Source organism: Pistacia vera, unplaced genomic scaffold (genome assembly GCF_008641045.1).
Source record: "Pistacia vera cultivar Batoury unplaced genomic scaffold, PisVer_v2 Contig7, whole genome shotgun sequence".
Taxonomy (NCBI): Eukaryota; Viridiplantae; Streptophyta; class Magnoliopsida; order Sapindales; family Anacardiaceae; genus Pistacia; species Pistacia vera.
This window is the reverse complement of record NW_022196556.1, coordinates 85,877-100,546: the sequence shown is the minus strand read 5'-3', so window position 1 is coordinate 100,546 and position 14,670 is coordinate 85,877. Positions and strand designations below refer to the sequence as shown.

The window sequence follows — 14,670 nt, the reverse complement described above, 5'->3', positions numbered from 1 at the left end:
CAGGTTAGCACTGGATTTGTGTTCTTGTTCTGCTTAATTTGTGTAATCCACGGGGAGATCTGTATTTTGGAACCAGATCTATATATACAGTGAAACCATTAACATAATCAAAATGTTGAAATTACAAGAATGCTTCCTGTGTCACTGTAAAGTGTTTTGTTCTGACTGCGTTTCTTAAGCTAGCCAATCCGGCTCTATATTCTCATGGTTTATTGAGTTCCAATTCGAAATCTAAATTAACCCAGTATTTATCTTCAGCTCAGGGCTATTCTTATATAAAACAAAGTCCAGAGACATTGTGATCACTGAAGGTTTGCATATCAATTTAAAGTGGCTGAATTTCAAGGCCCTTGCAGCTCATCATAATTTCAAGCACGAAATGGTCACAGTATTGTTGTGAGGTATGTGATAAATATTACTTAAAACAAGCACTGATATTTATTTAACAGGAAAGCCCACGTATGGTTACATTCACAAAGCCTTCCAATTGAGTGCTTGTCAGGTACTTTGTGATGCCTTCGCCATCCACAGGCCCCAAGTGATTCTGGCTTTGCTTTGGTCAACTATACTATTCACTTGCAATTACTTTTAACAACATAGCATAGCTTGATTCTGGTTTTGGAAGTCTCTATCTGTAGGGGTTAAAAGTGACAAAGGTAGTCTAAAAAATTGTCAGTCAGTCTTCTCCCCCAAATCGATTCCATAAGCTTGCAAAATATCCAATGCTGCAGCATCAAAAAAAAAAGAAAAACGGTTAATCATTTGATTATATGCCTTCGGGTTTAAGTAAAAGGTATTGTAATGCCATGCAGCTGCCGTTTACTGCTGATAATATTGATTTACAGACGTTTAAATTCAGGTGCAAGCAAACTAGGAAAACCTGGAAGTGGCATGTGGATGTTCATTATTTGTTAACCCTTATCAAGGCAGCTTTGGCTAATTGTTGGTGACAATTTAAGTTGTTAACGGAAGCCAGAATGCATAAACAGTAAGAGTGAAATCAGTTTTTTGATGTGACATTACCTGGGACATATACTTCTGGTTCAAGGGGTCGCAGGACACCTCTTGTTTTTATCTTGTTTACGAGTAGGAGCTGCAGCAATAAAAGAAAATAAATTCAAAGTATTCTTCCTTGATCAAAAAGAGGTGCATAAAGATGTTGCGACAAGTACCAGAGCTGCTACGGCTGCTGGAATACCAACAGTTCGGGCCATGGCAGAAATCATTTTCCCATTCTTTGTTTTCCCAAATTCCAATAAAGTGGCCCTATGCTTCTCCGTTGCCTTGCCATCTGGAAATTCTACCTCTACTTCATGATGTAAAAGCACCATATCCTGTCCACAAATCACATTAAATGAAAAGATGCTCAAAATTTCACAGAAGGAATTCGTCATAAATTAATATATTATGCAGAATATGCTATACATATGCAATTACGTACGCTTGTTTAACATAACTATTGGAAGATGCGGATGGCCATATGGATATCACACCAATGTGTACACATACTACATATGTATTGTAGATTCAGTTATGAAAGGGTTGCTTAACCCTGAGGAGAATGTGCTCCTTTCCAAGATTATGCTCAGAAAGCATTGAGATCTTGCAACATATATTTCTGACTTGATTTTTGCCTCTTGATGCAGATATATTTGGAAAGTAAGGATGATATATTCTTAAAACAGTATGTACAGCCAAAAATAAAAAAAAAATAAAAAGGCATCCAAGTGCCTGTCTTATATTCCAATTTGGGGGTATTCAGAAGCGCTTTTTTTTTTTTTTTTTCATTTATTGATAAGATATACCTCCTCTGTGTTAGAATAGGCTAGTCTTTCTTCCATGCGAAGACAGCTGACATCAAATGCACTCTGACAGGATTCAGGAATATCTGTCTGCTCATTAAGCCCCAGAAATCTAATAGACATGAAAGGAACAATTCAAACTACTAAATTATCACACTGTTTCTGAGTAAGAAAAAATAATGACATTGTCGCCAATTGGCCAGTTAAAAAATCTATGCCAAATGAAAATCCTCACACTATAGTTTTGGCTGCACTTGTTGCTGTTTCCTGCTCTTTGCAAAATCCAAGTGAGAGAATCCTTTCCGATATGCCCTTCTCTTCTTTTAAAGTTTCATCCATATTTTTACTATCAACTTTTAGAATTTCACATAGGAACATTCTGAATGTTGGCCGCTTTCCATTTTTAAGAATTGGATGAGCTTCAGCACTAAAAAGACCAATTCTTGCAAGTGTCCCCATAATTTTGCCAAATCCTGCACAAATCATTTAAAGGATAAATGTCGAAAACACATAAACTAATAGAAGATTATGTTGATTAAATCTCAATGAGAACCTATATCAGAATTTACTATTGACCCTAATTTTTGTTTCCAGCCATTAGTTTTTATCTTTAATAATTTGAATACCCTCAATAATCTTATATATTCAAGTTAATTAATCAGGTTCTTAACTCTATTGGCCTTAAAAACATAATCAAAAGCCAACTTCATGTCATACCTTCATACCGAAATGTTCCTCGAAAGATGGTTGACGCTTCATTTGCTATGCCATACAAATCTCCATAAACTAAAGAGTTACGATTAGGAAGTAACTCCAATGCAAAAGCTGGAAGATCTGGAACCCGAAATCTGACTGCTGAATCATAAAGATTGTCCCCTGCAAGTTTGCACCAAAAACTACAACAGTTAGAGAGGGGGCGGGGGAACCGGAAAACTTAAACTTTTTAGAGACAGAAAAATGTTAGAGCCTTGATCTATAAGAGAATTATTGCATTCTTCCAACATGTTCATGCCAGTGACTCATTGGTTAACATGAGATAAACATAAAGCCCTCTAAGCTTACTGCAACAAATTATGAACATTTTGTAAATAGTCATTAAGATAGAGACACTATTTTATATTTATACCATAGATGGGCAAATGCTCATTGGAAAATAAAAAGAAACATAAAGGGTATGCACATAATTTACTGGCTTCTTCTATTTATCAAACTTTTGGATTGCACACAGCTTACCATCAACATTTAGAATTTCACCCTGAGATTTATATGTGGCAGGGTTGCGCCCAGCTCGTATTGCTCCTGCAGGACTCCAACTGAATGTTTGATACCACAGTTAGTAATGCCATCATATAGCCATAATGCTCTAAGTGAAATATAACAATCAGAATGATAAGTAGGGATGCTTGAATCAATCAGATCAAATGCATGGTAAAAGAACAGCAAGAAATTCCTAGTCTAGAAGTTTGATTCAGAACTCCCATAACTTCAATTTGATTGATCTAGGAATCAAGGGTGACAATGAAACAGCAATTAGAGAAAAAAAAAAAAATTGAGGGACCCTCTGAAATTTTTTTGTTACACTAATCTGAAATTAATTTTGATAATGGGCACCTATTACATGATAGAAGCACAAGCATATATTGATCTTTAATAGAGAATTATATTTCATGGGTAGCAGAAAAGCATAAAATATTTTAGTTTATCTCCACAGAAATATAATCAGTGTCTCTAGCTGATTCAAAATCCGTGGATTTGTAAAACACACAACTAAGCACAAAAGTAACTCTTTGGCAAAGCAATTACTGTAATATAATAAGCATTTTCCAAGCATTTTGCTACTTCGAACCTTCGTCAGCCAAAAAGCAAATCTATTCTATGATGGTAATTCTTAATCTCCTCAAAGTTCTTGTGGTTAGTAACAATACCTGAATTTGTATGCTAGTGGATTATTAGCAGCTGCTGGAGATGGAAGGCCCCCACAGAAAGAAGTGAAGGACTTAATTTTTCCTTTTCGAGCACGTGCTTCGTTGATCATCTTCATTGCCAACATATGATCTGAAGCATTTTGTAAGTATTGATCAAAATAAAACTAAATAAATCATCTTTTATTATATTACGGCCTAAAACGTTTTATACATATCGATCAACATAAAACTAAAGTCACGAAACTGGCATATATATTCTTTCAGATCCTGGTTCAATCATTATGAAGATTCTAGGGGGCGGGGACCTTAGGATATAAATAGGAAAATAAATATGACCTAAACACTTTAACACAATAATAAGAAAAGTTTTTATTACAATGTAATCACATGAAGGTCATCTTACACTCTCCCTAGACTGTTTTTATGTTTCTCAAATCAATAATTTAAAAGGATGAGGCCTAATGGCTATGGAAACGGTAAATCTTTATTGGTGTTTTTAGCTTGACAGGATCTGAGGTTAACAACACTTCATTGGTTGTACAGACAGGAGTTACCCAGAACAATTAAATAAAAACTTAAGGACACTTCGGCCGGTTCGTCAAACAAAATTTCAACGGACACATCAAATAATTCGTCAAACAAAATTTCAACGGACACATCAAATAAGACGAAAATAAGTAGACAAAAAGACTTCTCAGCAAATTGAATTTCATGTATACGTTTTCTGTTCCTAAAATGTTTGAATTGAAGCTTGTCTCCAGAGTCCAGAAAACAAAAATATATTCTGCCCGGCAAGTCACATATTTTTCAGAAAAGCTTATTTTATTTTATTCTATTACATGGCTGGATATCAAAAGGAAAATTATTTTCTCAGTATCATTCATACATCCAGGTTTAAAAAGTGAAAGCTACTGTTATTTGCCAAAGACAATATTTTTTAGTAACAAAGCAGCATGGCTTAGGATGTTAATTACCTATCCCTGGGTCCAAGCCCATCTCACCAAGAATTGTTATACCGGCACTCTTGGCCTTCTCATTTAGCTTTGACATGGAATCATCAACATAGCTAGCAGTGACAAGATGTTTTTTAAGCTGCAAAACGAGATATAATCATGTTCTTAGCTAAAGGAAGAGTAAAATCAAAAGCAATTAATACTTTTATATCCTATAATCAACATTTTACTGCAAATGTTTGATAAGATGGTATCTATACAGCAGTTTGAAGTAAACATGTAATAAAATTATCTTTTAATCACTTGAAAAATAGTCTTTAACTTGTTCCATTGGAGTATATAATTCCCCTTCCATGCACAACTTGAGAGCCCTCAACATTTCTGAAGGCTGATAATTAACTATTGCCACTATGATCCTTCTGTTCCTTTCTTTAACACTGTTGCCAAACTCTTGATGCGACTACTAGACAGGATACAGAAAGTACTAAGAAAGTATATATTACCTCAATGCACGCATTTGCTACGTGAATGTGGAAACTTGCAGGCAGCAAACTTATAACAATCTCAACCTGCAGAAGGCTGAAACTTATTAATGATAGAAGTGATCAAGGTCCTATTATTTAGAAAATCATTCTACAAAAGAGAAAAACATAAGAGGTTACCGAGTAATAAAATTATAGATATTTGAAACCTTTTCTGTTTCTTTGGGTGCACCAATACATTATAGGTAAGTATTGATTAGCATTTATATTTTCTGAGGTCCTGTTGAATACCAGCTTGTATCTCATTGTTTCTATTGCCGAAAATTGATATGCTTTAAGGATGGCTAGGAAGTGGTTTGAAGCAATATTGTTGATGACTGTTTATATATCTACCAAATCTACTTAAGATGTATTATGTAAAAAAAAAAAAAAAATTTACCTCTGAGATGTACTTGTGAAGACTTTCACGATTCATCACGTCAAGCTGTATTGCTACCGCATTTGGAATACCTTCAACAATCTAATTCATATCTATTAATATCATAACAGAACATTCACCCCTGAACAAATAACATACACGTAAAGAAAAATATATATGTACATATGACTCTCGTATGCAGTATACAATATATGCATGTTTTTAGAGTTAAAAAACAAGTATTAGGTCCTAACTTAAGCTTTTAGGTAATAAATGTATTATGGTAATTTATATTTGTGGTTGTAGTTCTTATGGTTGTGTTTAGTCCAAGTGCAATGTTTGAGTTTATATATTATTGTAGGACATTCATCTATCAGGTTAAAATTTTAGATCAAGCAGTGATTCAACTCACATGTGCATGAAGATTCTTGTTTGTGTGTATGGACGTTGAAAACATTTCACAAAGAGAAAAGATGCAAAATTTTGATGATCAACATAACCTAATGGAGCTAAAAGTCTACAATGAAGCCAAAACAAAGGATTTTACTCAATTATACCTCTTCTGCATCCTTACGGAAGAGAGATCCAACAAGAACTTGAATACAATGCCCTTCAAAATTATTTTCCATGCACGTTTTAAGCCATTGACGAGACAAAATGCTTCCAACTGATGCCAACAGTTCGGCAGCTGGTTGGCATACACGGCCTGCACCAATAATCAGAACTGCACTCGTACTTTTTGTCTCAGATTCCTTCTTAAGGCCACTCTCCTGAACCTTAGAAACCTTTAGGGATATCCCATTTCCTTTCTTACTTTGGATTCCATTATTTTCTTTTGGATTAGCCAGAGAGGTTAAAGAATCAATAATTTGATCCAGAACTGCTCCATCATCTGCTCCAACCTGTCCAAAAAATAAGATGAATATGAAAATGAATTCAACCTAGGAATCCAAGTCTCATTACACAAAAAACCATACGAAAAAATGATATAGAATGAGATAAATGTAAAATGAAGTAAACCAGACTTCAATTTTTATGCATCTCAGCCATGCAATGTCAAAGCCATGTAAAATAAGAAAAACTAGACTTCAGAATGAATATGGTTCAAGTGTGACATGAGCATGATTATAAATTTTACTCTTAAAAAGTTAAAAAAAAAAAAAAAAAAAAAAAGACAGCTTACTTCGAGTTCCGAGTATGATGTAGCACCAATACTCTGACCCAATTGGCACTTAACCAAGTGGAAGGAGCCACCCGCATCTTCAATAATATCCAAAGCCTCATTTATTAGAAATTGATCAAATAAGTGACCACTCAGAGATACCTGTCAATTGTAATGTTAATTAACAATGTTTGACAGGAAACAAAACATTGTGATGGCTACAATGAACAAAATGATTTGCAGTAATGAAAATATTTCTCATCGTACAAAAAAATTCTATAAATTTGAATCATGTACAGTCCTATATTTGGTAAGGAAGAATAGAACCAACACCTAAAGCAAAACTGATAACCTACCAATATATTGTAATTCTTCTTTTTCTTTGACGGGCTGTTTCCATGATTATCCACTGTATCTCTGCAAATAGATAGCATGCGTTCTTTACTAAAGATGATACAACAAGTGAGTTAACTGGATGACTGCTTTCAGAACTAAACCTTTGAGTATATGTATCCACCCCTTGGATTCTTATAAAAAAATATTACCAAGTCTATATAATTAAATCTGATAGAACTCGAAGTTGGAAGAAATTGGCTGTTATTATATTAAGAAGCTCACTGAAAGAAAAACAGAAATGCAGCCAAATGAACTCAAAGCTTACTCAGAATCAGAATTTCGCATACGTCGAATATATTCGTATAAGGATGCAAGTGCTCCCCTGTGGACAATGCATGCTCGGCTTAAGTGTGAAGGCAACTTTTTGATGTCTATTGTAGAAGCTAAACTGCCGATAAATTCAGACAGTATGTCTCCAAAATGTTGGGAAGCCTTTCCACAATTAAAAGGCACGTTAGGTAAGATCATAAAATTGCAGTACATAGAGAAATACAATTGTAACATAAATAATTATGGAAATGCATGGTAAGAGTACCTCACCTCTTTCGCAAACTCTGTTGGAAGAATATCAACAGCTAAGCATATCACACCATTGCCCTCCATATCATGATGGTATGAATTATTCAGATGATCATATCTAAAAGATAATGATTGAGCAACTTATCAACACAGATGGAAAGATACAACTGTAATATTACTAGTTAGAGAATCTGTTGAAGATCAACAATTAAATGCCAACAAGGAGGGATAGTATGAAACGAGATGCAAACTATAAGTTCCAGAAAGTACAATTGTAGCCAGAAAATATCCAACTTATAGATTTCTTGAAGTTATTCATCAACTTCTGCACGAACTGATGACAACAACCATACTGGGATAGTAAGTTTAGATAATCTAGGTCTAGTCAGGGGCAGATATCTATATGGGGGACCATGGGATGAAAATAAATCTCTCAATGAATTGTTTTATACTTTGGCCCCCCAATTAAGATTTGTACACTGCCAAAATGCAAACTTTTGGATCCGACATTGGGTCAAGTAACAAAAATAGAAAACTATAGTTAAGTATAGCAACTGTACAGTATAGACTATCATGCCTAAGTTTAGACAGCCAAAAAGGTAAATTAGAGAACAGAACTCCAAAATAGTTAAATATAATGTAATTGGCAAAATGGCATGAGGTTACCAAATTAATACCTGAAAAAAGGTGAATCGATTGATGTGGATTGGTCGACAAACTCTATTGAGCCCCCTATATCACAAGTTATATCAGAAATTCCAACAAGTGGACATCCTTGCCTCATTAGATCTTGAAGCTGCTGGGTACTCAACAAGCGAGGAAATCTTTTCTCCCAGTACATGCAATTGACTGGTACATAGTGAATTTGAAAAGTGAGATATTCCTCACAAAAAGATTCCAGCAAAAATGAATATACAATCATATGGAGTAAGAAAAATATTCAATGACACAAAACACAAGGGGCCTGTGGCCTTCAGGTACTAAATGTGCAAATGGAAATGTAAACATTGTAATATTGACACAAAGTACAAACGAACATCATAATAAGAAATTGATCATATGATCGCATATACATCTTAAAGTGATGAGCTTACAGGGAAAAATCATGTAAGAAATAAATATTGACACGCATGGGTATCAAGTTGACAGGAAAAAGGAAAAAACAGAGAAATTATTGTTCAAGCAATAAAGGTTGTAGCATCTGTTTTTCAAACTTGCTATCTCAAGCCCTGTTATAACTTCCTTGGTTTGAAAATATTCTGATGCAACAGGCATCAGAAGATCTAAGTATGACTCAATTAAGATAAGTAAAAAGCACTTAAAGCAATCTCAATGGTTAAAACTGATAAATAATCATACAATTCGGGATTTCTATATAAGATGTTTGGTTAACCTACATGATGCAGAAAATGAGGGTCATAAATATGCAAGTTTATTGGTGATTTTCTTTTTCCATATGAGATCTACCAGCTTATGAAAGGTGGAATATGTTGAATGTCTCCATATTACAAAGATAAATAGCCTCAATTGAATTACAAACAACTATAACAGCTGAATGACATGAAAAGACATGGTTTGCCAGAAAAATGTGTTTCCAAGAAAGAGTATAACATACCAATAACAGATGCATACGGTGCTATCTTTTTATGGAAAACGGGGTTGTAGTGTTCTGGATGTGCATAATAATCTGCCTGAAATGGAGCAGAAAAAAGAAGTATTTAAGGTTAGCTACTTTTCAAAAAATTAGGCTCAATCTCAATCATGTGAAAGATTTTGATATCTCAACTACAACTGAAGACAAAATGATTTCAATCACAGACAAAATTATCATCAGCAGAAACATTACAACCATCAAACCATGCATGTACTTCACTTTACCTGTAAGCATGGGCTTGAAACTTACATAACTGCAAATCAAAATAGCCCGTCATTCAAGTGATTTTTTACCAAACTTTTTAAAAACAGCCTGAAGATAATAAGATCAACCTATGAAATTTGCAGATGGTGATTTTCCTGCTGATTATGTTTTAGTTATAACACTGCAGGACCTCAAATGCCAAGATGTATACTTTAAATCTAAATGTCACACCTTTCTGTCTTCCCTGGTTTGAGAAAGTTTCCTCGTGACCATCATATGTAGTCTTCTTGTGTGTTTAATTGTCTAAGCCTAGCTTTATTTATTTAGATATTGTTCTGTATTTTCCAAAATGTCCTGTCTGATTGGTCCAGACAGGAGATGTGTACTGTATTATATGAACTTTACAAACTATCCAGTGTCCAAGAAATTGGGCAGACATAATTTGATAAGTAGAAAAAGAAGAAATTCTAAGGCACTGTCTCTCATCAGAATAACATAAGACAGAAAATTGGAATTACTTACTTTGTCAAATCTTTTTGCTGGATCTTTATGTTCGACCATGTCTTCACTAGTCACAAAACAACCATATACTTGGAAGATTCTCTTTGATTTAGGTTGAGAGGAATCGTTAGCCTGAAAACAGTACGAGAGAAATAGAACATCAATGACATTAGTTCCTAAACAATTCGGCATGATGTAACTTGTTAAACTCACATTAAAGTACTACATCTAAATGACATTTAATCAAACAACAAGAATTCATGTCAAATATTCTGGACAGGAGGCACTGGAACCCAGCATTTATGAGCCCCACCTAAGCCTTCCAAGTTCCAAATGAAAATCACCTAGTTGGTAGTATTTCCTACCTTTCTGTTTTAATTACTTTTTGGTCAGGATTAGCAATCATATTAAAAATTGATTTTTCGAAAAAAAAAAAAAAAAGTTTTTGTATTTCAGTCATATAAAACAAGAATGGGACAACAAATCCTTGAGAACAAAAATCAGGCTGTTTCTTGAGCAGAGTGGTTTCCTCACTCTTGCATCTAAGCGGCCAGAATGGAATCTGACCTCTCATTAAGTCTGTTTCTTGAGGATATGAGGATTCCACGAAATCATGCAATTGCCTCCCTCTTAGGATAAACATAGAAATGGGAGAAGCAAACTCTCAAATGTAACAAATTAACCAAAAGTTTGAATCAGTGAGCCCAATATAAATCGTAATACATAAGTCCTATAGCTAGATAACCAAGAGAATAAGTGAAAACTCAACTGAAACTCACCTTTGCAAATATTTCAGGAAGTTTGCTTGGTTCAACAAAAACATGAGGAAGCAGCTTAAATAATTCTTGTGCACCAAGAGAGACTGCAGGCAATCATAAATTGCTATTCTCAGTTTCCAAGTGAAAATATCAAAACAACTATAGTCTATATCTAATTGGCCATATTTGTTGACTGTGCAATCAAGAGATTATATGTAATCAACAAAACTAGCACAGGATTGTTATAATACCATTTCCTGAACCAGTGAATATAAAGACTAGAGGACAGATTCCTGATGGCAATCCCAAAGTTGCTATCTCTTCACCCACAGAAATTACTGCAGACTTTGCAGCAGCCAAGGAAGTATACATATGTGAGGCGCCTAGCGAGAGGAAAGGTGTCGAATATCCAAGACCTAAATACCCTGTAATGATAGGAAAAAAACAGAACAGAGAGAAAATAACTTAGCAGAGTTTTCATAGAAAGGAACTCACCGCAGATGCATCCCAAGTAGAAACAAGAGAGGAAACATAACTAATCAAAATTGAGCTGTATGTAAGGAGACATGCACTACTTGAAGCTCTGTAATGAATATAGATAAGCAGTCCTATAAAATTAGACCACAAAATTAAACAATAACGGGTTGCTTTTGTTAACCCATTGAAACTAACTACTTTGGCAGATTTCAGAACACATTGACAAAACCTTAATAGCATCCATAAGATATTGAAAAACATGAAAGAATTATGTCAACATAGATCATATGTGAATGAGAAAAGATACCCCTGCCCAAACACAATATAAATAAAGTAAAATTTTATCAACATGAAGAAAACTGAATAAATTCCAATAAAGCGATATAAGAAAAAGGAGTTCAGAGGTGATGAGCATACGCTGTCCTAGTCCAGACAGAAAGTCAGTCATGCCTGCTCTACCAGCAAATTTACCAAATGAAAGCAGTCTTCTCCCGTGGTCTCCAACAATAAGCTCATAGTCATACAGGGAACACTTCTCTGCTAAGATCTATATAAAGCATAGAAAATGAGACTCAGGCGAAATCAAAGTCATATACTCGATAACAACGTAAACAAGGGATACCTTATCTAACAATGGCATGTTTTCTTTCTGAGCCTTGTGGGTATGAGAAAAAAAGGCATAAGCTCTATCAGGAAAAATCATCTCTATCTGCATCGAAACCAAACAATCAAATCAAATTTCCTGAGCTTGTTGCTACATTGAAAGCAAAGCACAGCACAGAGGACTTACCTTTGGTTGCTTAACACCCACAATAAGACCACATTCTGACAAATCCTCTGATATTTCACAACCAACATCCTCATATAGTGCATCATGATGGATTCGTTTTGTCGATGGCTGCACAATTATGCGGGCCACCCCAGTTTTATCCTTGCCTCCATTTAGAAGCCGAGCACAGTGTGATGGGGTTAAAGGTACCCTTCTTTCCCACTTATTCACAGACTCGGAGAGGATCCCAACAACTCCATTTCCAAGCATAGTGTACTTTCACCTGTTATACACAAATGATGATCAAACAAAATACCAATTTCTTGCAAATTTCAATACCTAGAATTTCAAACCATCTACTCTGTGATGGAACACAAGAAAGTCATTCACTTTAATCAATGTTGTCTGATAGCCATCGCAATCCTAAGCTGGATATTCATTGTGTTTAAATTATATTAAAAGGAAATACTGTTTCTTTCAAATTTTTCAACAAATCTTCTTGACAAATCAAGAAGTTTGTGATCATTGACCAAGCTTTAAAAGTTCCAGATTCTATATTGTGTTGCGGTTCAAAAATCATCCAAATAAGTTACGAGGTTGAACATTTTATAATCATGGTTTAAAGCAAGGTGAACAAAACAAAAGAGTCGAATTGAAACCTCGAGATATGAAAAATTAAATGCTTTCTTGGTTTCTTCCCCAGATTATACTGTGACAAAGTGATATCCAGAGAATGTATGACGCCCAACAATGAAAACTCTCGCTCAATTAATCATAAGTAACACCAGAAATTTCAGGAAAAGTTTAAAAATTCAACTACTAAAAGGCCAAGCTGCATTATGTTTGTCTCTGTTTAAAAAAAATCAAAAAAAATAAAAACACTTTCGGGTTTCAAATTTTGCTCAAGCAAATATAAAAAGATCAGAAGATCACAAACAGAGATAGAACAAGAGTTTAACACAGAACAATGAACTCACAAAGTGATCAGTGCACAGTACATTACTTAGTCTTATTGATCAAAGAACTCAACAATGATAATCAACCCACATAAACTAACAATTATCAACCGAAAATAATATCATTATAACATCAAATCAAAACACTTAAAGCGACCAGACACTTTTTCAACGATGTGTCAACTAAAAAAGACAAGACAAATTAAATCAAATCTCCTGACTCTGTCAGTTCAGAAAGCAAACACGTACAGGTTTAAAATTGAGTAAATGTCCTTCAAGTTTGACAAAGAAACGATAATTCTCTCATGCAGCCTCTTATATCACGTAATCAATAACCAGAAAATGAACCTTCAACCACTCTGAAAAAACAAAACAAATGTTAACCGTGCTCTGCAATGTTAAATTGTTTTGTGTTTTAATCGTGCTGTGTGCTGTGTGTGGAGCAATCATCCAAAATCATGAGCGTAAATAAATACTGTTCATGAGAGCGCTATAGATAAGGATCTGACGCAACAGTGTAGGCATCCACTTGCGTCGTCTGCATTCACTTAGTCTCGATCCAATTATACACGCACACGCGTCTTCCATTAAAAGCTTCGATCAAGCAACCGTCGAGTGTTTGCAGGTGGGACAAGTTATCGTGCATTTTGTCTTTGTGGCCATCATCAATGCATCAAAACATGCGTATAAGTAGTGATAAATTAATAAGTTATCACTTGCTGTCGAAAGTTCAGGCAAATCACTTTACGTTACGTCTCTCGTGTCAGAACTCACAACCCCATTATTGTTATTATTTTTATTCATAAAAATTTGTCCAATCTTACCTGATTTTGTCACATCTGACCATTATCAAAAACTGTGTGGCTATCATTTCTCCTTTTTTAATCAACAAGGAGATCTCCAATTCAGGATTTGGATTTCTGTTGTGGGAAAGGTCTAAAAAATGATGTTAAAAAAGGAAAATGAAGAAGAAGAAGCTCATTGTATTCTTATACTTTCTAGTTTGGAATGGTAAGAAATTTTTCATGCATAACTTGAAAAGGCAGTAATTGATTCTAGAAGCTAATTTACGAAAAGAAGTGCATATTGCAAGTTATAGCTCAAATGATTGAGAGAAGATGAATCGGATTTTATTTTATAGAAAGGTTTACCGGGTTTATAACAATTTCATCCTCAGGGTTTGATAAAAACTAACACACCCAAGGGTTTTGCAAAGTAACAAATGCACCCGAAAGATTGATTACTTTACCATATAAAGACTATATTACACTTTCTCTAATTATAAAACCTAAATTTAATATAATTACGTACTAAAAAATGAATCAAATAAAATGAAAGAGTGAAGCATAAGAAGATAAATAATACTAAAGTCTTTTCAAAACAAAGTTTCAATTACTTTCCAGTTTTTATTTTTTCAATTTTTTTGTTAATATATAAAAGTTTAAGAAATAAAAATTGAAAAGAAAAAATAATTAGACAAACGGTATTATAGTCCTTATATGGTAAGGGAATCAATTTTTTTGGGTCCATTGTTACTTTCCGAATCCCTTAGGAGGAAATGGTAATAAACCCAAGGATTACCAAAACTTTGGGTTTCAAGCGTTTGTGGTTGGTTGTATTAAACAATTACTTGTCAAAGATTGTAGAAAATTATTTCTTAAAAGAAGACAATGACATTATTGCCAAATTGATGT

The 14,670-nt window shown here is 34.3% G+C and overlaps 1 protein-coding gene across 4 annotated transcripts; it reads right to left on the bottom strand.

Moving 5' to 3' along the window:
* Nucleotides 1-305: 305 nt before the first annotated feature.
* On the bottom strand, nt 306-13,467 carry LOC116114036 (alpha-aminoadipic semialdehyde synthase). Of its 4 annotated transcripts, XM_031400187.1 has the most exons (26): nt 13,453-13,467; nt 13,226-13,335; nt 12,042-12,303; nt 11,874-11,960; nt 11,669-11,798; nt 11,026-11,199; nt 10,796-10,878; nt 10,038-10,148; nt 9,273-9,348; nt 8,335-8,506; nt 7,679-7,775; nt 7,404-7,570; nt 7,099-7,159; nt 6,764-6,904; nt 6,138-6,482; nt 5,602-5,682; nt 5,184-5,249; nt 4,702-4,819; nt 3,728-3,857; nt 3,036-3,115; nt 2,520-2,678; nt 2,038-2,275; nt 1,806-1,914; nt 1,173-1,334; nt 1,024-1,093; nt 306-725 (listed from the first exon to the last, which is right to left on the bottom strand). In XM_031400187.1, the coding sequence occupies exons 3-26, from the start codon at nt 12,288-12,290 to the stop codon at nt 673-675; spliced, it is 3,159 nt and encodes a 1,052-aa protein (XP_031256047.1). In that variant the 5' UTR covers nt 12,291-12,303; nt 13,226-13,335; nt 13,453-13,467; the 3' UTR covers nt 306-672. The 4 variants fall into 4 exon arrangements, with proteins under 4 accessions (XP_031256047.1, XP_031256048.1, XP_031256049.1 ...); XM_031400188.1 differs by lacking the exons at nt 13,226-13,335; nt 13,453-13,467 and adding an exon at nt 12,998-13,179; XM_031400189.1 differs by lacking the exons at nt 13,226-13,335; nt 13,453-13,467 and adding an exon at nt 12,680-12,839.
* Between the last annotated feature and the right edge of the window lie 1,203 nt (nt 13,468-14,670).